The 25,710-nt window shown below is 44.5% G+C and overlaps 2 protein-coding genes across 3 annotated transcripts; both read right to left on the reverse strand.

The window, feature by feature from the left end:
* Window positions 1-464: 464 nt before the first annotated feature.
* Window positions 465-9,676, reverse strand: LOC109734219 (indole-3-glycerol phosphate synthase, chloroplastic). Of its 2 annotated transcripts, none has more exons than XR_012202930.1 (10): window positions 9,387-9,658; window positions 9,044-9,310; window positions 8,761-8,937; window positions 8,209-8,283; window positions 8,066-8,110; window positions 7,796-7,960; window positions 7,557-7,635; window positions 6,853-7,209; window positions 868-936; window positions 465-769 (listed from the first exon to the last, which is right to left on the reverse strand). XR_012202930.1 is itself a non-coding variant. In XM_020293432.4 (10 exons), exons 1-10 carry the CDS (start codon window positions 9,564-9,566, stop codon window positions 671-673), a joined length of 1,239 nt encoding a protein of 412 aa, XP_020149021.1. In that variant the 5' UTR covers window positions 9,567-9,676; the 3' UTR covers window positions 465-670. The 2 variants fall into 2 exon arrangements, 1 of the variants encoding a protein (XP_020149021.1); XM_020293432.4 differs by having other exon boundaries at window positions 6,853-6,935; window positions 9,387-9,676.
* Window positions 9,677-11,632: 1,956 nt separating this feature from the next.
* Window positions 11,633-16,845, reverse strand: LOC109734220 (protection of telomeres protein 1b). Its single transcript, XM_045233115.2, has 10 exons — window positions 16,601-16,845; window positions 14,695-14,828; window positions 14,336-14,519; window positions 13,684-13,751; window positions 13,520-13,608; window positions 12,969-13,247; window positions 12,807-12,883; window positions 12,654-12,712; window positions 12,246-12,401; window positions 11,633-12,083 (listed from the first exon to the last, which is right to left on the reverse strand). The coding sequence occupies exons 1-10, from the start codon at window positions 16,725-16,727 to the stop codon at window positions 11,865-11,867; spliced, it is 1,392 nt and encodes a 463-aa protein (XP_045089050.1). The 5' UTR covers window positions 16,728-16,845; the 3' UTR covers window positions 11,633-11,864.
* Between the last annotated feature and the right edge of the window lie 8,865 nt (window positions 16,846-25,710).

The following is a 25,710-nucleotide window of genomic DNA, read 5'->3' on the forward strand; positions in this document are numbered from 1 at the left end:
ATCTAGAACTAAAATACATCTAGATACATCCCTTTTTATCCATTTTGATGACAAATATTTCCGGACGGAGGAGTAGTACATATAGGATGCGGATGTTTTGCAGCGGTCTATCATCCGATCTGTACAATGGTAGCCTGTGTGTGCGGTTTAGGTCCTATTTCCTCCGTCCCAAACTGTAAGACCATTTTTGACACTATCCTCCTCCCAAAATGCATTGAGTAATTTTTTTGTGCTCCCCAGTACTGAAACTCTGAGACCAAACCATACCTGGGAGTAGCTTTATTGCAGTATCACCAGCCTCAGAGTCTGTCACTTGTCAGCATGGTCAAGATTCCCTCTGTCCCAGCTTGCAAAACGATCTTATATTATATTATGAGACGGGGGGAGTACGAACTTAGATACAGCAGCGAAGAGAGCTGAAATATAAGGCAAGTAAACTCAAACTGCTAACAACTACACCCAGCTTATTCGATCATATCTCTTCGCATTGCATCCTTTGAACAAAGAGGCCGGTTACAACTTACAGGAAATGGCAGCAAGGGAAGAACACCTATACTGGCCAGATAAACAAAATTGCTGACAAAAACTCTCCAAAAGCGCATGTCGCTCTGTTCATCTATACAAAATATGAGAGGCCCAGCATTTCATAATTCCTTACCCTTTATCCTATTTACACAGCACTGCTCACAGGTGAGATATCTTTGCCAAAAAGCCCGGCGATTGCTTTCCCAGGGTCCTCCTGTTTGATGAGGGACTCCCCGACAAGAATCTGCAGCAAGGCGTCAAGTCAGGGTAACAAAAAGCAAGAATAACTAGACTTTGGAATCACTGTAGTGTTCATTTACACGTGTCTCATGGCTCACTTACCGCTTTGACCCCGGCATCCTGAACGAACGAAACATGGTCAGGCGTGAACAGTCCAGATTCGCCTACGACCTGAAACAGGTCAAAAGTAAACATGAATACTGTATGCCAAGGAGTCATGTACGTAATCCAACACGGAGGAATTTTGTACTGAGAACTTCTGGATAGCAATATGAGCAGTGACAATAGAGCATAGCATAGATGAACTACAATTCAACGATAATTTTCTCATCGTCTGATAAAGAGACTGTTTTGATAGAGGCCTTAACTGCACATAACTAATTTATGTTACAGTGTACCAAGAGCTAACCTGCCTTATATGGGCTGATAAGAGTATTATTACCAGTGGTCTCCCTTCAGTTATCGAGTTAAAATTCATGGACAGTTACACCATTAATAAAAGATACATATGCCTGATTCACGGCATAGTACAACCTAAATGCCAGTAATGGGGTTACAAGAGATGTTGATAATTTAAACTGAAAAAAAGACTAATGCAAGTAGCAGATGACAAAATTTACAAAATATAAAATACTAAAATATTTGTCTTGCCAGATTACAGTGTAGAATATTTGGATAGTGCTTCGTTATCAAATACTGCAACAGTCTGACTGTCCAAAGTCCAAAAACAATTTTATAAACTTTATAATCAGTAGAAATAGCTGACTTTTTGGGTCTTGTAGACCTTCTAAGGGCCTCACTCCTAGGCTCATTCTGTGCCTCAACTTCCAGCACACCTTCTAAAAGTGGCTGCTGCCCCTCATGCTCAACAACGGGTTCAATCGGCTTCTGACGGGCAGGTTCCAGATCTTCTCCCATAGTTGTCATGGGTATAGTTACAACAGGTGCTTGCACCGCAACCTCAGGTACAACAGGTAGTGAGAAAAATGGCTCCTGAATCATCGGATTAGGTGCATGCACCCTCTTCTCCTCAAGATCAATTTTCCAAGCTACCATGCTCCCCCTCATCATTTTGTCCTCTAAGAAGATTGCATGTCTTGTTTCTACAAACTTTGTGTATCTCTCTGGATAGTAGAAACGAAAACCTTTTGATCTATCAAGATAGCCAATGAAGTGGCAACTAACTGTTTTGGGATCTAACTTTGCAATATTTGGATTAAACACTTTGGCCTCAGCTGGGCTCCCCCACACCCTTAAGTGTTGTAGGGAGGGCACTCTTCCTGTTCACAACTCGTACGGTATTTTGGGCACCGACTTGCTTGGTACTCTATTGAGAATGTGAATGGCGGTTTTAAGCGCCTCCATCCATTATACCAATGGCAAGGTGGAGTAACTCATCATGCTGCGCACCATATCCATAAGTGTACGGTTACGCCTTTCAGCTACTCCATTTTGCTGAGGCTTGCCCGGCATTGAATACTGGGCCACTATGCCAGTCTCCTGTAAGAACCTTGCAAAAGGTCCAGGGACTTGGCCATATGGAGTGTGCCGACCATAGTACTCCACCCCATGGTCAGATCTTACTATCAATGGTTTCAGAGCCTGCTAGGTGTAGATTTTTCGGTAGAAATAAAAGCAAATGAGATCTACACTTCCTAGATCAATTACTGTAAAAGAAGATCAACCTTTTCCCTTTTACCGTGTTCGGATCGATTGGATCACAAAAAAAAAGCCCCCGCAGGGGCAAAGGGCACCGCCGCTGTGCCGCTTGACAGCGGCGCGCTCTCCTTCGTAAGCTCGCACACGCCGGCAAGGGGTCAACAGGGGCGCCGCCACTCCATCCAATAGAACGTTGTTGAATAAGGGAGCAGAGGGGGCGCAGCCGCGTCTCTCTCTCTCTGCCATAGTGGAGGGTGAGGATGGAGGAAGAAGGGGAAGTGGGCTCGCGCGGCGCGGTGGACTTCGACGCCGTCGCCGGCGGCCGGGCGTTACGCCGTCTGCGGGGCAGAGACGAGAGACGAGGAGGAGAGAAAGAAAATGGGGCTAGGGTTTTCGGTCGGGGGGCTCTCTCTCCTGGTTTTCAAGCGAAAAGTGAGGTGGACCGTCCGATCAAATGGACGGCCACGATGCAAACCACGCGCACTCGTTGCGGGCCTCTGGGCCGAAAGAGGCGCAGCCGAGGCCGGCTGTGCTGCCGTTTTTTATTATTATTTGTCTGTCATCTTTTCAGAAGCAGGTTTCATTTGTTTTTTTTGTCCAGTTTTTGGGCAAATTTCTTAAAAAAATTCTTTTCTATTCAAACTGATCAAACGAAATGTTTGTTTAGAAAATAGAAAAGTAAAAGAAATGCTTCTGAAAAGCATAAAGTTCATGGATTTTTTATTCATGTTTTCCGTTGTAAAATAAATAAAAGTGTTTTTTTAAAAGGTAAATGGAATTAAAGTGATTATTGAAACAATTATGATCCTGTTATTTTTATGACCAACGTTGGTAATAACATAATCATGATTTATTGTTGTTATATGTGCATTTATTTCTATTTTCTGCCCAACGGTGATATAGTTTAAATTGCACAAACAGTTGTATGTTTTAATTTTGACCAACATTGGATTAATGCATGCAATTGTTGTTATGATCTCACTTCATTGTGGTTTTCAGGAGGGTACTACTTGATGAGCTGCATCAAGGATGTTCCAACCATCAGAGATGACAACCACACTGAATGAAGAAAGAAGGTCGACTTGGCTTTTGTTTGTGCCGAGGTGGACTGGGTTGTGGACACTCCACAGCCAGTCAAACCAACAGAGCCAGTCAGAGGTGCAAAAGATGATGATGCTGCTTGGGAGAAAAAAGAAAAGGGATCATGCTCCAGTGGAGATGTCATATACCCTCAAAAACCAAAAGTGGCTCACCGCCAATAAAAAGTGCATGGCTTTCATAAAGAACACAATTGTAGGCTCAATTGCAGAGTGTACTTCCGTAAGGGAGTTTCTTGAAAAGATAAAGAGCCAGTTCACTGGTTCTTCAAAGATATATGCTACCCGGTTGCTAAAGCAGCTGGTGACAGAATCCTGAGGATGTGCTCTCTTATGCCATGTCCACTGCCTGTGTAATTTTCGGTCACTAGCTGCTAGCATATATCTTTGAAGAACCAGTGAACTGGCTCTTTATATTTTCAAGAAACTCCCCTACAAAAGTACACTCTGCAATTGAGCCCACAATAGCATTCTCAATTGTGTTCTTTATGAAAGCCATGCATTTTTTATTGGCGGTGAGCCATTTTTGGTTTTCGAGGGTATATGACATCTCCACTGGAGCATGATCCCTCTTCTTTTTCTCCCAAGCAGCATATCATCTTTTGCACCTCTGACTGGCCTGTTGGTTTGACCGGTTGTGGAGTGTCCACAACCCAATCCACCTCAGCACAAACAAAAACCAAGTCGACCTTCTTTCTCTATTCAGTGTAGTTGTCACCTCTGAGGGTTGGAACATCCTTGATGCAGCTCATCAAGTAGTACCCTCTTTAAAACCACAATGAAGTGAGATCATAACAACAATCGCATGCATTAATTCAATGTTGGTCAAAATTAAAACATACAACTATTCGTGCAATTTAAACTATATCAACATTGGGCAGAAAATAGAAATAAATGCACATATAACAACAATAAATCATGATTATGTTATTAACAACGTTGGTCATAAAAATAACAGGATCATAATTGTTTCAATAATCACTTTAATTCCATTTACCTTTTAAAAAGCACTTTTATTTATTTTGCAGCGGAAAACATGAATAAAAAATCCATGAACTGCTTTTCAGAAGCATTTCTTTTACTTTTCTATTTTCTAAAGAGAATGTTGAGGATAACTGCGTTTATGCAAAGTTTAAAAATGGGAAATATATTTTCCTAATCTTGTATGTGGATGATATTTTGCTTGCTAGCAATGATGTTAGTCTGCTACAAAAAACAAAGAAGTTCTTGTCCTCAAAGTTTGATATAATAGATCTTGGTGAAGCATCATATGTTTTGGGCATAGAAATTCACCGAGATAGGAAAAATGGAGTTTTAGGACTATCGCAGAAGGCATATTTAGAAAAGGTTCTTAAAAAGTATAACATGCATGCTAGTAAAGCCACACCTGCTCCTATAGTCAAGGGCGACAGTTTTGGGAAATTCCAATGTCCCAATAACCAGTACGAGATCGATCAAATGAAAGCAGTACCATATGCTTCGGCTGTTGGAAGTTTACAGTATGCACAAGTGCACACTCGCCCTGACTTAGCTTTTATCACCGGGGTACTCGGTAGATATCAAGAGAATCAAGGCACAGAGCACTGGAAGATAGTAAAGAAAGCATTGCGTTATGCGCAAGACACGAAGGACCTCATGCTAACATACAGGAGATCTGATTCCCTAGAGATAAGAGGGTATTCAGACGCAGATTTTGCGGGAGACAAAGATGATAGAAAATCCACGTCAGGATACGTGTTCACTCTCGCTGGAGGGGCTATTTCGTGGAGAAGCTCCAAACAGTCAATAGTTGCATCGTCCACGATGTATGCAGAATTTATAGCATGTTTTGAGGCCACGGGGCAGGCGATGTGGTTAAAGAAATTTATACCCGACTTGAAAGTGGTAGATTGTATTGACAAACCACTAAAGATGTACTGTGACAACCGGCCCGCAGTATTCTATGCTCACAACAACAAGTCGAGTAATGCTGCCAAAACAATAGAGATAAAGTATCATGTTGTGAAAGATAAAATCCGGGACCACACTATAAGTCTCGAGCATATAAAGACAAAGGACATGCTTGCGGATCCGCTTACGAAAGGCTTACCACCCATTGTGTTCAAGGAACACTTAGCCGGCATGGGTTTAAGGGAAAGCCTATGATTCCTGAATCATGAGAGGCCCAAAAGGAACAAAATTTGTTTCAAAACAGAGGTATGTTGTAGTTGTCTGATTCTATCGGCAATTGAGCTGTGACGATGAAACATGTTATATGTATCGATCTGTGATGAAACGAGTAAAGTAAAAAGTATATGGTTAAAAGTAAAGCTGAGATCAAGGGGGAGAATGTTAGGATGATCTCCTCCCGAGTGGGCCCAACATGCCCTTAGATCCGCGCCCTAATCGAGGGCGCCCAACCCACTATGGTTGACGGGCCCCTATCACCTGCACAATATAAAGAGGTGGGGGCCGGCGGCACGCAACACGAGGTTCGTCGCAAGCCATACACCCCACCGACACACCTACCGATCTAGGTCTGCGCAGTAGTGACGGGAAGCACCGCCGCCACTGCCCACTCACCATCGCCGCGGGCGCCCTCCACCATGGCCACCTCGTCAGGCTCATCAAGCCAAGGAGAAGGTACTCCTCTTCCTCCCCATCTCTTTCTGTTTCTCTCTATCGAATGCATAGACAGATCAATGAATAGAGCTAGCTACCGAACTAATCTAGCCTAGGTGATCTTAGAGATTCTATCAGTACGTAATCCAACACAGAGGAATTTTGTACTGAGAACTTCTGGATAGCAATATGAGCAATGATAATAGAGCATAGCATAGATGAACTACAGTTCAACGATAATTTTCTCATCGTCTGATAAAGAGACTGTTTTGATAGATGAGCCTTAACTGCACATAACTAATTTATGTTACAGTGTACCAAGAGCTACCCTGCCTTATATGGGCTGATAAGAGTATTATTACCAGTGGTCTCCCTTCAGTTATCGAGTTAAAATTCATGGACAGTTACATCATTAATAAAAGATACATATGCCTGATTCACGGCATAGTACAACCTAAATGCCAGTAATGGGGTTACAAGAGATGCCGATAATTTAAACTGAAAAAAATGACTAATGCAAGTAGCAGATGACAAAATTTACAAAATATAAAATACTAAAATATTTGTTTTGCCAGATTACAGTGTAGAATATTTGGATAGTGCTTCGTTATCAAATACTGCAACAGTCTGACTGTCCAAAGTCCAAAAACAATTTTATATTACAGCTGCATGAGCAATAGGGAACCGTGAAGTGCACAAAATTGGTAGCAAGAGACATGGGGTTACTTACAATTATGTCCTTCTGGGCTATAAGTTGTCCCCGTTCACCCTCCAGAAGATTTTTCGTGTTTGAAATGTCAACTTCGAAAGTTTCTGCAATAATTATGTGTCCTGTGAATTATGGATCCTAGAACATAATATGAAGCACCACAAGATTAACATCTTTAATCATCTACTTTCAATAATGAACGCATTACCATGTTTTACGTCCTTAAGGTTGGATATCAAGATCTAAAGTGTACCTCTAGCTTACATTTTAAGAATCAAATAATCTGGATTATACATAATTAACCACCAAAAGGGAGCACATCCTTGATCCTTCCCACGGGCACGCTTGTGCATGTGTTGTCTGCACACGTGGCAACTCCTTGGAAATTCAAAAAAAATATACCATGTAACAGAAGCTCCATAGTATATGATTTATGATGGCAAATAGAAATAAATAATCCATTGGTTTGTATGAAGCAGCAAGCATCCAGGTGATAAAATAACTGCAATGACTTGTAAAGAACATATGTGACATAGATAGGGATGTTCAAATATGGTTTCTTCAAACCGTTCAAAGATTGTCATGCATGTGTACATTACTTGCTGAGTAACATGGTGTCATTTTTGTTTTTGTACTGGACAGATTTTGCTCGCAACAAACACCCCCAGATTGTTATAATATGTGCCAACGAAACTTATAACTAAACCAAAAGAACAATGTCATACCAAGATTACGGTTATTGATGCCAATAAGCTGAATGCCATCTATCCCTATAACACGGTCGATTTCCCTTTCATCATGCACCTTCAACAACACAATTAACATGTTAATTCCATCAGACTTCGAATGCTGAAGGTGCATTTGATTTATTCTGCAGCAGCAAGTAGAATTACTCCAGCGCAGCAAGCGAGGAGAGTCAAAAGCCTTCAACATACAAAATATGTTGCAAAAATAATTCACAGACCTCAACTAAAGCTGCCATCCCGAGTATTTTGCATATTTTCAGCATATAACTGATATCGCGATCAGGTAAGATGGCAGCAATCAGAAGAACAGCATCTGCTCCCTTAGACCGTGCATAGTAAAGCTGCCAAGCATCAATGATGAACTCTTTGCACAGCAGAGGACACTGCGTTCAGAAGATCAGATCATGAGCCATTCATGCATTCGAACTACCACATATGAAATCATTGACTTCTGCAAGTAGTATAACATATGGCCAAATATATAGCACCTTTACTCCAGCATTGCGTATGGCCTCCAAGTAGTCAAAACTTCCCTGGTTGCATATCAAAGGAAGCCAAGTATCTTCAGTATAGATAACTCCACAACATATGAACATAAGGATCCAAATCTCCTAGATAAGAAACTACTAACCTGAAAGAATTTTGAATCTGTAAGAACACTCAAGCATGCTGCTCCATTTTTCTCGTATGCTTGAGCGATCTCGACCTGTTTATGTCCCAACAAACATTAGTTAGTTTATTAGGTGCATCTGCACTTCTTAGTTGGTGTTACAAATGAAGATCAACAGCTCGGTCTCCTTCGAGAAAAGAAAAAACAGTGTATATTTGTGCTAGTGAATGTCAACAATGGAAGTCCCACTAACTGGGAACAGGCAATTCAAGTGAATAGTAAGTAGTGACATAAATAAAAGGGCAAGCACAGTTTGATATCTCTGCCTACAGTTGTATGACCCATTCGTATCAATGCCTCACTGTCAATAACCAGTTTTGAAACAACATAACAAGTTTAACTAAAATAAGTTCATATACAAGATAGTATTGTCGAAATGGTAGTTTACACATCAAATATAAATCACATTCAGTGAGCAGGTGAACTCCGAAAAGGCGATAATATAAATGGCCAAGAGACTGTACAGGCTGCTTGCACCTAATTTTAGCATCACTAGTCAACCCACACACTCACCGGGTCGAAATTCTCCCTGAGAACCCCCCGGCTTGGCGAAGCCTTCTTAACCTCCGCAATCAGAGCGGGCAGAGCAGTCCGATCATACGACGCTTTCAGCGCAGCAACAAAGTCCCTGGCCGGAGGTGCATTGTCCAGCGGCCCTTTCAGCCTGTACAGGGGCATTTTCTCCTTCATCTGGCGAACACAAAATCAGCCAGGGCACGAATTTGGCATCACATGAATGAAACATCACTTTGCGCAGGGCTCCACAATGCTCCGGAAGTCCAGAACATGATCATACCTGCCAAATCTCAACGTCCTTGTTCCAGACAATCTTCTCGAGGATGTTGCGCGGCGTGTTGCCCTCGTTCTCGAGGCGGAACTGGAAGGGGCCCACGTGGTGCACGGACGGGCCCGTCACCGGGCGCCTCCGGATCTTTATCCCGTCGAGCCCCTCGATGCTGGCGGCGGGGGCGTCCGCCGCTGGGGCCCCGTTGTTGCCCTGCTCGGTGGCTTCGACCGCCGCCGCCGCTGTCTCAGTCTGGTCCGAGGCCGTCGCCACCGCATCCTGCAGCATCCACACAAACAAACCGTTACGAACTCCGCCTTCCACGGGGGGTCGCGGGAGCAAGTTGGCGACTCACCGTCTCGGCGGGAGTGCAGCGAAGAGGTGCGGCGCGGGCGCCGTCCATGTGAAGGGCGGCGATGACGCGGCGAGGTAGCTTGGAGGTGGCTAGGGCTTTGGGGCGGCGGAGATGAGAGCGGCGGGTCGGGGGTGGGAGGCCTGGACGTGACGGCGCGGGTGCGGTAGCGAGCGCCTCCATTAGAGGAGGTGTTGGGATTTATGGAGGGAAGGGGAAAGATGGACTGAGAGAAGATGGAGGTGGGGGCACGGGCGGCTGCTTTCCTGGCGGGGGCGCGGGGCCTCAGCCTCGCTATCCTATCACTTTCGAAATTATTTAAAAATCCAGCTTTATCCTAAATAAACTAAATTAATTAGGTTAAGTTTATACTCCCTCCGTCTCATAATACATTAGTGTCAAAAACGCTCTTATATTATGGGACAAGGGAGTACATACGATGAAAAATTGTTCTATCAACTTTTTGCTAAATCAGATGTATGTTGACACATTTTAGTGTATTCGTTTATTTATTTCAGTTCATGTGTAGTCTATATTGAAATATCCAAACATTTTATAATAGTGAACGGAGAAAGTAAGTATATCAACATCTAGAAAACAAGCCTACTATCATAAAAAAATTATAAAATATGCTTTTGTAGTATATATATTTGATGTTTTAGAGTTAGATTATTTTGCTGACATAAATAAGTTTGACTTAGAATAAACCAAAAACTTCAGTTGTTCATTTAAAAGAGAGATAGTGCAATTTAACGTAAACCTACAATATAGAAGGCATTTGGTAGCATGCATGGATTTTAAGCAATTTGCATATGTTTCCCGACTGAGCCAGTTTGATTGAATACAAACAAAAGTATCATGTACATAGTTTGTCTGCATCCCCTCCAGCTTGACTAAGTAGAAACAGAAGCATTGATGTCTGGTTGCAAGCCTGTCCTATGGAAATGCAAAGTGTTGTTGTTTGGTTACAAACAAGACAATGTGATTCGGTAACCACTCGTTTGAGCAGTGAGGTTACCAGCACACACAAATGCACATTATAGTGATAGGCAACTAATAACAGGCACAACATAGTCATAAGCAACTAATAACAAGCATGACATAAACCAGAGTCTTAAATAGTACTCACAACCAGTTAAACTTACAAACACTTGTGGCAAAGTCTTAAGCTAATCGTCCAACACAAAAGTCTTAAACTAACAGGCGCAGAGATAACACATAACGGTCCATGGCAAATGCCTTCTCATGCTACTTGTACTTTGTCACCACCTCAACGCTATCGTCCTCGTTGAAAACAATCACCTTCAAGGTGTTGGGTGTCACCAGCTTGAAGGTGACGAGGTACCCGATCTTGATCTGGTGAGCAACAAGGAAGAGGGCCAACCCTTATCAAGGATGAGCATGTTTGTTCATCGTCCGGACCTTGCCCTTCCAAACGTAGCCGGTGTTCGGCCTCAACATGAATTCCGGTGGGACGATGGTCAAGTACTTGATGAAGTTGAGGGCTGATCATCGGCAGGCACTCTAACTTGGGTGCAAAGATGACCTCGTGAAAGTGAGTTGGGTCGGCGTCATCATGAAAATGGTCGTAGTTATTAGGCCTCTTTGGATGTTAGCTATTCTCCTAATAGAGGAATGAGTTGAACATAGGGTGATCTGCACGCAAAGTTCAGGGCTCCTTTGATTGAAAGGATTTGAAATCCTTGGGAAATTTTCCAGCGTTGGTCCTTTGATTCATAGGATTAGATCCCATAGAAATTTTTCCTATGAAATCTTTTGTATTATTTTTTATAGGAAATCTAACGTCCACTCCAACTTTTTTTTTTACAATTTTTTTGTTTTTTCTGTGGCATCAAACACTCTTTGTTAATCGTATAGGATTGAAGTGAGCATAACACTCCAAACCTATACTTTTTCTATTCCCGCATTTTCAAAATCCTACGAATCAAACAAGCCCCGAGTAGGTATCCAGCATCATCACACGGAACTCAACCGCATTGACGGTGTGAAACTCGGACGATCGACTAGCTTTGATTTCCTTTGCCTGCACGCTAAGAAAGCAAGTGACCGGACCGTCAACACCACGACCTGGCCGTCAACGCCGTGCCGTGCCGTGCGGCGAAACCCAACGCCTCCGGCGGGGAACTGCAACGCGCTTTCATCTAGTAGGAAACTCCTCGCGTCTCTTCCCTACGACACAGACTAAGCTAGTGCCATCGACTTCGCGACTTTGGGAGGAGCACAAATCATACAGGATTCACACTAGTGACTAAGTACTGACTAGTGCCATCATGCCATTCGACTGCACAAAAACTGCACTAATCCAGTAACACCAACAGAGTGGCTCCTCTAGTCTAAGGAACAGACAGCAGCAACGGGATGACTAGTAGTGCCAATTCAGGCAGACCTCTCTGTACACAGCGCCGTCTCCGAGGCGGTTCACCACGTCGTCGCGGATCGATGGATCGCCTTCCGCCTATCTCAGTCCCTGATCTCTGTGCCGAAGATCCGATACCGCCTGCTGCCCCAGGGGTCGTACTTGTCCAGGCGGTACGACTTCAGGCAGCACCATATCCAGGGAGGGTTCCTGCCGCCGGCCATGCCTTCCTCGGCATCATCTTCTGGCTCTGGGACGCCCAGCAGCCTGTTCATCTTTCTGGTCAGCGCGGCCAGTGTGAGGAAACCGCCGAAAAAGCTCACCTGACATTCATAAGATGAACACAGGTTTCAGAAAAGGCAAGCATTTTCTCAGGCACTTGTGGCTTCCTTTTTACCACAAAATGTAGTTTCTATGACTTCTGAGAATGGACACTGGAGGGGAGGTGCATGGTAAACCGCGAGGCTGGCTCGTTAACATCTTACCGCATTGTCCTTGTGGACGTATGCATGGATCCTCGCCGTAGGATCCTCGAGAGTCAGCCGAAGGCAATAATCACCCGTCAATAGTGAATGCAGCTCTTTGCCTTGACAAGGGTATGCCGCCACCACACGGACCAGGGTTTTGAATTTGTGCGTCACCTGGCACAAAAGATGCAGAGGTATCGGTGCCGGCATTAGTTTTCACTTTTCAGAACACTTCTAGGTTAGTGTTGATTACGAAAAGCAGCATTGGAAGAGACACCATCACTGTGATCCTATTGAAGTGAACATTTCTCACGATGAGGATAGAGTTCGGTTCTTGAAAATTTTAAGGGATAAACTAAAACTAATGCGGCTAGTGAAGCTGATGAACAATTGACAAAAATGTTGCAATTGGGAAATGAGTATTACCTGTCCATGGGTGAGCGACTCCATTAATGTCGTGTAACCTGCTCTCTTGAACTCCACATCTGATAGAATTGGCAAATATCACATGGCAGGTCTTAGCATACAACAGATGGCAGCAAATCTGCATCACGGTAATTATCCGGTTATGATTCATACCAGTAATATCAGAGGCCGTGTGGAGGCTAGCCATTGGCTCTCGATGAACTTGGGTGGCAAAACGACCATTGAATGTCCTGGAGTTATTAATGCACTTGATAAACATTTTTCCTAAAGGAAATTTAAGATGCACTATCCATCCATGAGAAAAGAGAAGATTACTTCAAACGTTCAATGACACTGCCATCTTCACTAGATAAAAGACGGATTCTACTAGAAGGCAGCAAAGAGCCTTTCCACATGCCAAACTCCTGTTTGCAAGTAATATTGCAGAACCGGGCCCAGTAAATATCCTTTTGCAAGTGTAGTATTTCCTTGGAAAATCTGTTTGAGAATACCCTCAGGACAGTTCCAACACAAGGCAGTGTGCATAGAACCTCCCTGGGTAGCGGCGCTTCTTCAGGATGCAGAGGGGTTGGTGTAACTGCTTCCGTGTCCAAACTACAAGGTCGCCAAGAGAAATAACAGAGGCGCACAATTTAGGTCAAAAATTGAACAGTGAGATTAGCATATGCTTTATGAGAAATCAAGTCTATTTGCTCCTATACCCAAAGTTAAAACAATGTTATATTCCCTTCAAAACAACCAAACGAAGGCCCTGATAAATATATCAAAAGCACTATTGCCATCCTACATTTTTTTAGACAGACTTTATTTGCTATCGCATGTTGGTGAAATAGAACTTAAACAATAATTAGAGATTCTAACCCTACAGTGTCTGAAGCTCAGTTGCAGGAGTATCAGTTCCATCCCAAACATAAAAAATCCATTCGCCACTGGGACCTTCACAGACATGAAGTACCTATAAAGAAAAACTAGATATTTCCTCAGTTGACATAAGTATCAAAATTAATTTGATTGAATATAAGGAACTAACCTTGCATACAAGATCAAAAGTAGAATCAGACTTTATATTCCGTAGCTGCAATTCAAGATCTTTCAAACCTATGGTACAAAAAACTATTACAAACAGCAAGAAATATCACAAAAGATAATCACACTGAATATACGCATACACATAAATCACTAGACAATTTTGTATAAGCACTTACACAATGCAGCATCATGCTAGGATAAGCACTTACACAATGCAGCATCATGGCAAGAAGGAGATAAAACCAACAAAAAAGGGACCATTTGTGCATATAAAGACTTAAGTGGCACTATATTAGAATGAAGTCCATACAAAGACAGCCTTACCTATGATGGTAAATGCGAGAATGCAAGTAGAAATACGAGAATAATTAATCAGATGGATCATTGTATACGAATGGGGCCTAGATCAGATCGTGCATAGACATTAACTGGCCGGAGCAAAAGTTTGAAAACAGTGATAGCAAGATCCCATCAAGTCTGGTGGACAAAAGCAGAGTTTCCGTCTCAGTTGGAAGCTCATAATCCTGTTTGCTTCCATGGTACGAGACAGATGTGCAAAATTTGAAAGAACACGATTGTAACACTGCACAACATGTAATGTATATGCGTGAACCAAAGAAATGAACAACAGTAGTGTTCAAATTAGGAGTCACCTGGAGGATGATACACAAGCCACATTCTCATCTGGGTTAAAATTTGGTTGTCATGTTTGGTTCCTTGATGTTTCATAGAAATCTGGTAAGGCCTGAACTCTGTAGATACCATCCCTCCAAATAGTGCAAACGAAGAAAACCTTTTCTCAATAGTTACAAAGAATTCTCCATGAAGCACTTTTATCTGCAGATAAAAGTAGACATGATCTAGTCACCACAAATACTTAATAAAAACAAGGGAAGAAAATTGCACATACAAGCATACAAAAGGAACAATGTAAGTGCAAAGTTGTATTCTCAGAAATGCCATAGAATGTGGCACTACGATAAGTGGACGCTTGAAGAGTATTCAGCTATACCACAACATTATGGAGACTGATGATATCGCCGCTTGACCTAACACATGGCAGTAGTGCAGTGTTGTTAGCAAAGAAAGTCACGGAGATACCAGATGTACGTGATTGATCAGCTATCCTCAATGTAAGAGTGAAATCTGCAAAAACATTAGCCATGACTGAGTGGCATCGCATTGATTTCATCAATAAGCAGAATGGAACAAAAAAAAAGTGAAAATCACTAGGCCATGTAAAGACAAGATTACCATAAACATCAACCACCTTGTTTCAAACATATATGCATTAACCTGCTAGAAACTTACTTCCATGCCTTCAAGGATGTGGGATAGGGGGGCCATTATCCCGCCTTGCTTTTTAGTATTATTATAGCTGTTGGTGTGGCCATTTTAGTCAATAAAAAGAGTGCAGAAAGGATTAATAAAGGATATTGTTTCTCATTTCAAGGAAGACGGTTGTGTGATGTGTCTATTCTCAAAGATGCAGATGACACCATTCTGTTTGTAGAAAATTTACAGCAGGCAAGAAATTTGAAGCTTATCCTACGCTTAAACATCTTTGAGGTTTGAAGAGAAATTTGAAGTGAGCTCTATTACTTAGGAATGAGGTCGAGAGATGAGAAATTTTCCATTTTGTGGAAGACTACAGAGGAAAAAGTAGAATGGAGTTGGCTAGGTGGCAAGATAAAATATTATCTTATGCGGAAGGGTTTACTCCCAATAATTCTTGTTTAAGCAGCATCGCCTTCCTACATGTTGTACTTCTTTAGGATTCCAAGGGAAGTTCTCAAGAAGTTAACAACTTCAGGACAACGTTGTCATGCCATTTGGTTAGCTAGCCAGCAGTATTTACAAGGGGCACTCTTTCTCAGGTGGAAGTTAGATCCCGTGAGTTGCATTTCTAGCAGAGTTTAATGCAGAATAAGCCACTGTTGTTTGCATTCTGTCACAAGAAAGTGGAGGATGATAACTCCACTTGTTCCTGGGAGGAGTGGAAGGGAACACAAAATGTAGCTTCCAAATTTCTTTGATTTTATTACCCAGCATTCGGTAAGAATGTGACTGGCACATGTGTTTAATGAAGGACAGGGTATGTAGGGTTTATGAGAATTTTGTAGAGAGCTTCTGGGTATGTGGATGCAGCACCAGCTTCAGCAAGAATCTGATGTCCCTTAGCTGAGGAACCGGATAGATCAGTGTGGAAGTTGGGTGCAAAAGGAGAATATATTGTGCATTCTTTTTATGTACTATAGATCTTAGAACAGAACCTGATTGCTATCCATTTAGCTTTAGCATTTTCATATGTTCATTGTCAGGAACCCATGAGTTAAACACACTCACTATCTCATGGTTTCAAGCAAAAGTCATCACTAATGGGAAGTCACCAAAGAGTTGATTTAGGGATGATCATTGTGTGAGATGCTAAAGCTTGAGTTTTTCTCGTGCTAAAGCCACCAGATTTATTAACCAGCACGACTTCACAAATTAAAGCAAAGGTAGTAGTACTATAATTACAAAATATCACCTCAGAACTTCCTGTTTCCACAGAATTTGCAGAGCAGGACCTGAGAACAGTTGGTCAATCGAAGATAGAGAAGGACGAAGCATGACGCTGAGCTCAACGCATCAAGCGGTTACAGTAAAAACGAAACACTCCTGACGACATTCTACATCAACTGACTCGCAATCCACTACAACCCTGACCAGTGCGACAGAGGTCGCCTGAGCATAATACCTGGCTAATTTCAAGGCATACGAAGCAACGGCAGAACACCAAACCTAAGCCCCAATGCACCCGAGCAGCGCAATCGGCACGGTGATAAGAACCCTGGGGGAGCGCGCGCATGGCAGGTGCGCAGGGGAGGCGGGGGGGGGGGGGGGGGGGGGGGGGGGGGGGGGGGTGTGTGACTCACCGGTTCCGCGGCTGCGGAAGGCGGCGCCGATCTCGATGACGGCGGCGAAGAGGCAGACCCGGAAGCCGGGGGTCTTGAGGGCGTCGGCGATAGGCAGGTACACGTACTCCGCCTCCCCGCCCGCCATCGATGGAACCGCGCCTCCCTCGCGCTGTCGCTTCCGCTCGCGCACCGCCGCCTCTGACGACGACGCCTCTATAGTGTGTTTTGTGCGTTGCCGAGTGACGGAACGGACACGTAGCGACTATGACTTGCCATTTGTAACCCGAAATTTCAATACTCTTTCCTGTTAGAGCAACTCCAACGGAGCGATCCAGATTATTTTATCCGTTTTTTATCCATTTTTTATCCGTTTATGTCGACTGCCCGTCCGGCGTCTGCCCTGCTTTAGATATGGGTCGGCAGCGCGCCCAACACGCCGACCCATATGTGCCAGTGTGGCCGGCTGGCCGCCCTATTTCAACAAATAGCTCATTTTTGCATTGAATTTGCATTTAAACATATAGTCAAATAACATAGTTTGAACCGAATAAAATAACATAGTTTTACAAGCCGAATAAAAAAAAATGTCTCCCATGGTTTTGCAAGCCGAATAAAAGAAGATACATCTATTGGTTGCCAACATGAGCCCACGTATACTCAACCAAATCATTTTGCAGTTGCACGTGAGTTTCCCAATCACGCATGTTATGATGAAATTGGGTGAACTGTTCAAACGTTGCCGCTCCTCCATGCTCAGGCACAACATTCTCACCCTGAAACTGAAACCCTTGATCGTACAGACGTTCCGGGCGCTCGTCTTCTACGATCATATTGTGCATGATCACACAAGCAGTCATCACCTCCCGCAGCTTCTGCGTGCTCCAGGTATTAGCAGGATACCGAACGATGCCCCATCGAGATTGCAAAACACCAAAGGCACGCTCGACATCCTTCCTAGCACTCTCTTGCTCTTGGGCAAATCTTTTCCTCTTCTCTTCGACAAGGTTGGGGATTATCTTGACAATAGTGATCCACTGAGGATAGATATTGTCACCCAAGTAATATCATTTGTCGTAGTTGTGGCCGTTGATAGTAAAGTTCACCGGTGGGCTGTTGTCTTCGGCAAGCCTACTAAACACCGGCGAGCGCTGAAGCATGTTAATATCATTGTGTGATCCAGCCATGCCAAAGAAAGAGTGACAAATCCAGAGATCTTGAGACGCCACGGCCTCTAGTATGACAGTGCAAGCGCTGACATGGCCCTTATACTGCCCTTGCCAAGCAGAAGGGCAGTTCTTTCACTCCCAGTGCATCCAGTCTATGCTGCCATGCATCCCTGGGAAGCCCCTGCTGGCATTCATCGCCAACAAACGGGCTGTATCTTCAGGAGTCGGCTCTCTCAAGTACTCAGGGCCAAACACAGCAATAACAACCTTGCAGAACTTATACAGGGACTCTAGGCATGTAGACTCACTCATACGGACGTACTCATCAATGAGATCACCGGGCACTCCGTATGCAAGCATTTAGATGGCGGCAGTGCATTTCTGATAAGAGGAGAAACCAATCTTGCCAACGGCATCCTCTTTGCACTCGAAATAGTCATCATAGCCGACCACCCCCTCTCTAATATGGTTGAAAAGATGCGTACTCATACGAAAACGGCAGCGGGATTTTTTATGTTTGAACAACGGATTTGTTGTATCAAAGTAGTTGAAAGAACATGCGGTGCCCCCATGTTTGGTTTTGGTAATTGATGACAATCTCTATGGACTAATGGTTGCCTTGAGTTATATTTGAAGGATTTGTCCATAGGCATTTCTTGAAGTCCATGTGTTGGTTTCAAGGAGTTTATGTGGTGACCAAGGTGTTATTAAGGAATTATCCAAAGATTGGTCATGTGAGAGTAGAACTTATTGCAAGCATGTCTTGAAGAAGAAGATTGTGTGATCATTCATGTTTACCTTCAAGACATCATCTAAATGAAGAGAATTGGAAAGAGTCAAGGTTGATCAAGACTAAGTCAAGAGTGAATCAAGTTGATCAACACACAAAGCGCACAAGATGTACCGAGAGGGATCAAGCGATCCCATGGTGTGGTAAGCATTGTCAATTACGCTTTGTGTACTAACCCATGATCTTCGTGAGAGTTCTTTGTGGGGTTAGGTTGCGGTGTGCAAGTTCAAGTGAAGCATCATGAAGAGATCAAATGCTTGAAGCTCGCCGTCCATTGTGGCGACAATGGACTTGTCAAGATGTTGCGGTGTGCAAGTTCAAGTGAAGTATCATGAAGAGATCAAATGCTTGAAGCTTGCCGTCCATTGTGGTGACAATGGACTTGTGAAGATGTGCGGAAGAGTGGCTCACCCATAGTGGAGTATGGGGAGCAATCAACTAGTCTTCATCGAGCCAACACAACCAAGAAAGGTGGTCCAACTTGAGGGAGTCAAGATCGTCATCATCTAGCTCAAGTGGACCATGTGCAAGGCAAAGGTTTGCTCTTGATAGGTTTTCTATTTTACCGGTCTCATGATGGTAGTTGGGAGACCGGGTTATAGGATCGATTGTCGTACTATCAAGGGGGGCTCTCGATGAGTAGCTTGATCGTATCGTTCATAGAGAGCTCAAACCATTGCATCCTTGCATCATCTTTGTTGGTTCTTGTTGGTCATCTTGATGACAAGCTCGAGTTCATCGAAAACGGAGTTCACTCGCATCTTCTATGATGTTTTCGATGTTGGAGGTTATGCCGGTTCTTCTCGGTTGGAGGTTTCACTCCTCTATTTGTTAGCATACCTCCCCTGCCTCTTCTTACTATAACCAGTCGCTGTTTTGATGCTACTCATCGTCTTGTATCCAACAAGCTTGAGTTTGGTCAATTCGGATCTCATATGAAGAAGTTATGGCAGTTCTGGTTTTCTCCCTGCGGTAGTACCGCGGCCAGAGCGGCAGTACCGCTTATCGCCCCAAGCGGTAGTACCGCTGTCCAAAGCAGTAGTACCGCCTATGGCCATAAGCGGTAGTACGGCTACGGTTCCGCGCTGGTACCGCCTCGATTTTGGGTCTTGCATTTTTCGTGTCGAGTTTTGCAGTAGTTGCACGGCAGTAAGGCACGGCAGTTCCGCCTATAAGCGGTAGTACCGCCCCGATGGGCAGTAGTACCGCCTGTAAGCGGTAGTACCGCTCCGGTCGGGCGGTAGTACCGCCACTGCATTTTTGGTCCCGTGTTCTGCTCCTCCAGCGGTAGTACCGCTGGGGTGCGCGGTAGTACCGCTTATAAGCGGTACTACCGCCCCAAGGTTCATGTTTGGTTGCTCCTTTTCCCTGCTTCTTCCGCCAGAGCGGTAGTACCGCTCGTGTGCGGGCTGAGCACATAACGGTTGGATTTTTCCCCTTCTATAAAAGGGGGTCTTCTTCCCCATTGAACCTTATCCTTCGAGCTCGTGTTCTTCCCCCATTGTTGACCTTCTTCGAGCTTGCTAACTCTCAATCCCTCCATGGATTCTTGCTAGTTTTCGAGGGAAAAGAGAGAGGAGATCTAGATCCACATTTCCACCAATCACTTTCTCCTCTATGTGAGGGGAACCCATTGGATCTAGATCTTGGAGTTCTTGGTGTTCTCCTTCTTGTTCTTCCTCTCATTTTCCTCCCTAACATTAGTTGCTTCGGTGGGATTTGAGAGAGAAGGACTTGGGCACTCCGTGTGCCCTTGCCATTGCATTTGGTGCATCGGTTTGAGTTCTCCACGGTGATACGTGGAAGTTACAAGTTGAGAAGCTTATTACTCTTGGGTGCTTGGTGCCCTTGAGCTTGTTCCTCTTGGGTGCTTGGGCACCCTAGATGGTTGGTGGTGTTCGGAGCTCAATCATTGTGGTGTAAAGCTCCGGGCAAGCGTCGGGGTCTCCAATTAGGTTGTGGAGATCGCCCCGAGCAATTTGACGGGTTCCGGTGACCGCCCCCAAGGGTTGCCAAGGTGTACGGGTTCGGTGACCGCCCCCAAGGGTTGCCATTTGTACGGGTTCGGTGACCGCCCTCAAGGGTCCCTTAGTGGAATCACGGCATCTTGCATTGTGCGAGGGCGTGAGGAGATTACGGTGGCCCTAGTGGCTTCTTGGGGAGCATTGTGCCTCCACACCGCTCCAAACGGAGATTAGCATCCGCAAGGGTGTGAACTTCGGGATACATCGTCGTCTCCGCGTGTCTCGGTTATCTCTTACCCGAACCCTTTACTTATGCACTTTACTTTGTGATAGCCATATTGTTTCTTGTCATATATCTTGCTATCACTTAGTTGTTTATCTTGCTTAGCATAAGTTGTTGGTGCACATAGGTGAGCCTAGTTGTTGTAGGTTTTGTGCTTGTCAAATTAACCGCTAGGTTTATTCCGCATTTGTTCAAGCCTAAACCGTAATTATTTTAAAGCGCCTATTCACCCCCCTCTAGGCGACATCCACGATCTTTCAGTAGTCCTTCCGAAGAAGGAAATGCCTGCTCTCTTGGTTGCGATTCAACGCCGGAAGGTGGCCCAGAATGGAGCCACGGAACAACGGCCGCTGGCTGTTGAGGTGGTGATGGACCAACACGGCAGCCAATATCTCCTCCTCGTCATCGGATGACGAATCGCCGGAGTCGCAAAGGAAATTGTGAAAAAAGAACTCGTCGGCGGAGTCCATTTTGTACCTTGGCAAACTGTCGAACAGCTTGTGGGCGTCGAAGAAGGAGACGGCCGGCGAAGGGAGTCGCGGCGCACACAGACCAGCTAGCTGCCCTGCCGGCGTCCGACGAGTGGGCCGGCGTCCGACGAGCGTGCCGCTAAGGATCTGGCCGGGGCGGCGAGGCGGCTTCTGAAGGAAATATGCCATGGAGGCAATAATAAAGTTGTTATTTATATTTCCTTATATCATGATAAATGTTTATTATTCATGCTAGAATTGTATTAACCGGAAACTTAGTACATGTGTGAATACATAGACAAACAAAGTGTCCCTAGTATGCCTCTACTTGACTAGCTCGTTAATCGAAGATGGTTAAGTTTCCTAGCCATAGACATGTGTTGTCATTTGATCAAATGGGATCACATCATTAGAGAATGATGTGATGGACAAGACCCATCCGTTAGCTTAGCACTATGATCGTCTAGTTTATTGCTATTGCTTTCTTCATGACTTATACATGTTCCTCTGACTATGAGATTATGCAACTCCCGAATACCGGGGGAACACCTTATGTGCTATCAAACGTCACAATGTAACTGGGTGCTTATAAAGATGCTCTACAGGTGTCTCCGAAGGTGTTTGTTGGGTTGGCATAGATCGAGATTAGGATTTGTAACTCCGTGTATCGGAGAGGTATCTCTGGGCCCTCTCGGTAATGCACATCACTATAAGCCTTGCAAGCAATGTGACTAATGAGTTAGTTGCCGGATGATGCATTATGGAACGAGTAAAGAGACTTGCCGGTAACGGGATTAAACCAGGTATGGTGATACCGACGATCGAATCTCGGGCAAGTAACATACCGATGACTAAGGGAACAACGTATGTTGTTATGCGGTTTGACCGATAAAGATCTTCGTAGAATATGTAGGAGCCAATATGAGCATCCAGGTTCCGCTATTGGTTATTGACCGGAGATGAGTCTCGGTCATGTCTACATAGTTCTCGAACCCGTAGGGTCCGCACGCTTAACGTTCGATGACGATATGTATTATGAGTTATGTGATTTGATGTACCGAAGGTAGTTCAGAGTCCGGGATGTGATCACAGACATGATGAGGAGTCTCGAAATGGTTGAGACATGAAGATTGATATATTGGAAGGTTATGTTTGGACACCGGAAAGGTTTCGGATAGGTTCGGGCATTTTCCGGAGTACCGGGGGGTTACCGGAACCCCCCGGAGGGTTAATGGGCCTTCATGGGCTTTAGTGGAAGAGAGGAGAAGGCGGCCAAGTGGAGGGGAGCGCCCCCAAGCCCAATCTGAATTGGGGAGGGGGGCCGGCCCCCTTTCCTTCTCTCCCTCTTCCCCTTCCTTCCCCCTCCTAGTTGGACTAGGAAAGGGGGGAAACCTACTCCTAGTAGGAGTAGGAATCCCCCCTTGGGGCACGCCCTAGGAGGCCGGCCGTCCCCCTCCTCCAGTCCTTTATATACGGGGGAGGGGGGCACCCCATAGACACACAAGTTGATTTTAGCCGTGTGCGGTGCCCCCTCCACAGATTTCCACCTCGGTCATATTGTCGTAGTGCTTAGGCGAAGTCCTGCGTCAGTAACTTCATCATCACCGTCACCACGCCGTCATGCTGAAGAAACTCTCCCTCGGCCTCAGCTGGATCTAGATTTCGAGGGACGTTACCGAGCTGAACGTGTGCAGATCGCGGAGGTGCCGTGCGTTCGGTACTTGATCGGTTGGATCGCGAAGACGTTCGACTAAATCAACCACGTTACTTAACGCTTCCGCTTTCGGTCTACGAGGGTACGTGGTCTCCCAGCTCATTGATGTGCATCTCCTAGATAGATCTTGCTTGATCGTAGGAAATTTTTGAAATACTACGTTCCCCAATAGTGGCATCCGAGCTAGGTTACTGCATAGATGTTATATGCACGAGTACAACACAAAGAGTTGCGGGCAATAATAGTCATACTGCTTACCAGCATGTCATACTTTGATTCGGTGGTATTGTTGGATGAAGCGGCTCAAACCGACATTACGCGTACGCTTACGCGAGACTGTTTCTACCGCCGTGCTTCGCACACAGGTGGCTAGTGGGTCTCTGTTTCTCCAACTTTAGTTGAATCGAGTGTGACTACGCCCGGTCCTTGTTGAAGGTTAAAACAACACACTTGATGAAAAATCGTTGTGGTTTTGATGCGTAGGTAAGAACGGTTCTTGCTAAGCCCGTAGCAGCCACGTAAAACTTGCAACAACAAAGTAGAGGACGTCTAACTTGTTTTTGCAGGGCATGTTGTAATGTGATATGGTCAAGACGTGATGTTATATAAATTATTGTATGATATGATCATGTTTTGTAAAAGTTATCGGCAACTGGCAGGAGCCTTATGGTTGTCGCTTTATTGTATGAAACGCAATCGCCATGTAATTGCTTTACTTTATCACTAAGTGGTAGCGATAGTCGTAGAAGCAATAGTTGGCGAGACAACAACGATGCTACGATGGAGATCAAGGTGTCACGCTGGTGACGATGGTGATCATGACGGTGCTTTGGAGATGGAGATCAAAGGCACAAGATGATGATGGCCATATCATATCACTTATATTGATTTCATGTGATGTTTATCCTTTATGCATCTTATTTTGCTTAGTTCGACGGTAGCATTATAAGATGATCTCTCACTAAATTTCAAGGTACAAGTGTTCTCCCTGAGTATGCACCGTTGCGACAGTTCTTCGTGCTGAGACACCATGTGATGATCGGGTGTGATAAGCTCTACGTTCATATATAACGGGTGCAAGCCAGTTTTGCACACGCAGAATACTTGGGTTAAACTTGACAAGCCTAGCATATGCAGATATGGCCTCAGAACACTGAGACCGAAAGGTCGAGCGTGAATCATATAGTAGATATGATCAACACAGTGATGTTCACCATTGAAAACTACTCCATCTCACGTGATGATCGGACATGGTTTAGTTGATTTGGATCACGTGACCACTTAGATGATTAGAGGGATGTCTATCTAAGTGGGAGTTCTTAAGTAATATGATTAATTAAACTTTAATTTATCATGAACTTAGTCCTGATAGTATTTGCATAACTATGTTGTAGATCAATAGCTCGCGATGTAGCTCCTCATTTATTTTTGATATGTTCCTAGAGAAAAATAAGTTGAAAGATGATAGTAGCAATGATGCGGACTTGGTCCGTGATATGAGGATTATCCTCATTACTGCACAGAAGAATTATGTCCTTGATGCACCGCTAGGTGACAGACCTATTGCAGAAGCAGATGCAGACGTTATGAACGTTTGACAAAGCTCGGTATGATGACTACATGATAGTTTAGTGCACCATGCTTTACGGCTTAGAACCGACATTTTCGTATAGAGAGAGAAGGAAAGAACAGAAGAAGAACAGAAGCTCTCACGTGGAGCGTGGAGGAAAGTGAGGATAAGGCCGTAGGGAGCCGGGCCAACCGCGCGCGAGGTGGGGCCGCATCCTGTCGGCCAGCAGCAGGCCGATCGGCCCGCGGTAGGCTGACAGGGGCGCGCCCGCGCCGACAGCTCCCTCACTCCCCCTCGCGACGTGGCCAGCCCAATGCGAGGCCGACCACGTGGCAGGCGGGCTAGCTGTCGGCCGGCTACTGGCCGACTGCGCTCACTCGGCCTGCTGCAGGCTGACTAGGCCCAGTCGGCCTGCTGCGGGCCGACGGTGTATTATTTTTGAAATTTATTTTTTCAGCGTAATATTTTTACAAATTAATAAAAAATGTATTATTTAAAAATAAATTAGCCGAATATCATAGCTAAAGGAAGGCTAACAAGGTGGCTCACAAAATCGCTAAGCTCCAAGAGACCGCATTTCCGCAATAAAATTCTGGTATTAGGGTAGTTGGCCAAAAAATGTGCTTCAATGGATTCCCTTTCCCTAATAAAATTTGGTATTCATAGTTGGCCAAAAAAGTGCTTCAATGGACTGCCTTTTCCTAACAAATTATTGGAGCGTCCCAATAAATCCCTCCATCTCTTCCAATATCCAGGAAAATTTTATCTCTCCTAATATCTCTTCCAATAAATCCTTTTCTCAAAAAATTATTGAAGCATCCCAATAAATCCCTCCATCTCTTCAATTTATGTGGAATTTGATCTCACTGCCCGCTCCTCGTGCCACCGCCAGGCGGAGAGAAGTCAGGTTGGGTACTCAGTGGAGAATTAGTGGGGATATGAGAAAGCACCACACCCCCAAACCTCAATAGAATTATTGGAAGAGCCCAAATAACCTTTTATTAGAGTTTTCTTTTCTGAAACTGGAGATGCTCTACTTTGTTATTGTGCTGCGTCTAATGGTTTTAACTTTATTCCTCTTAATGAATGTAAGTTTTTTAAAGATTAGGTGCACGCAACTCCGTTCAATGGTTGCCACCTTGAATGTATTTAGTAACTTTGGCACTGGACA

This window comes from Aegilops tauschii, chromosome 2, assembly GCF_002575655.3.
Source record: "Aegilops tauschii subsp. strangulata cultivar AL8/78 chromosome 2, Aet v6.0, whole genome shotgun sequence".
Taxonomy (NCBI): domain Eukaryota; kingdom Viridiplantae; phylum Streptophyta; class Magnoliopsida; order Poales; family Poaceae; genus Aegilops; species Aegilops tauschii.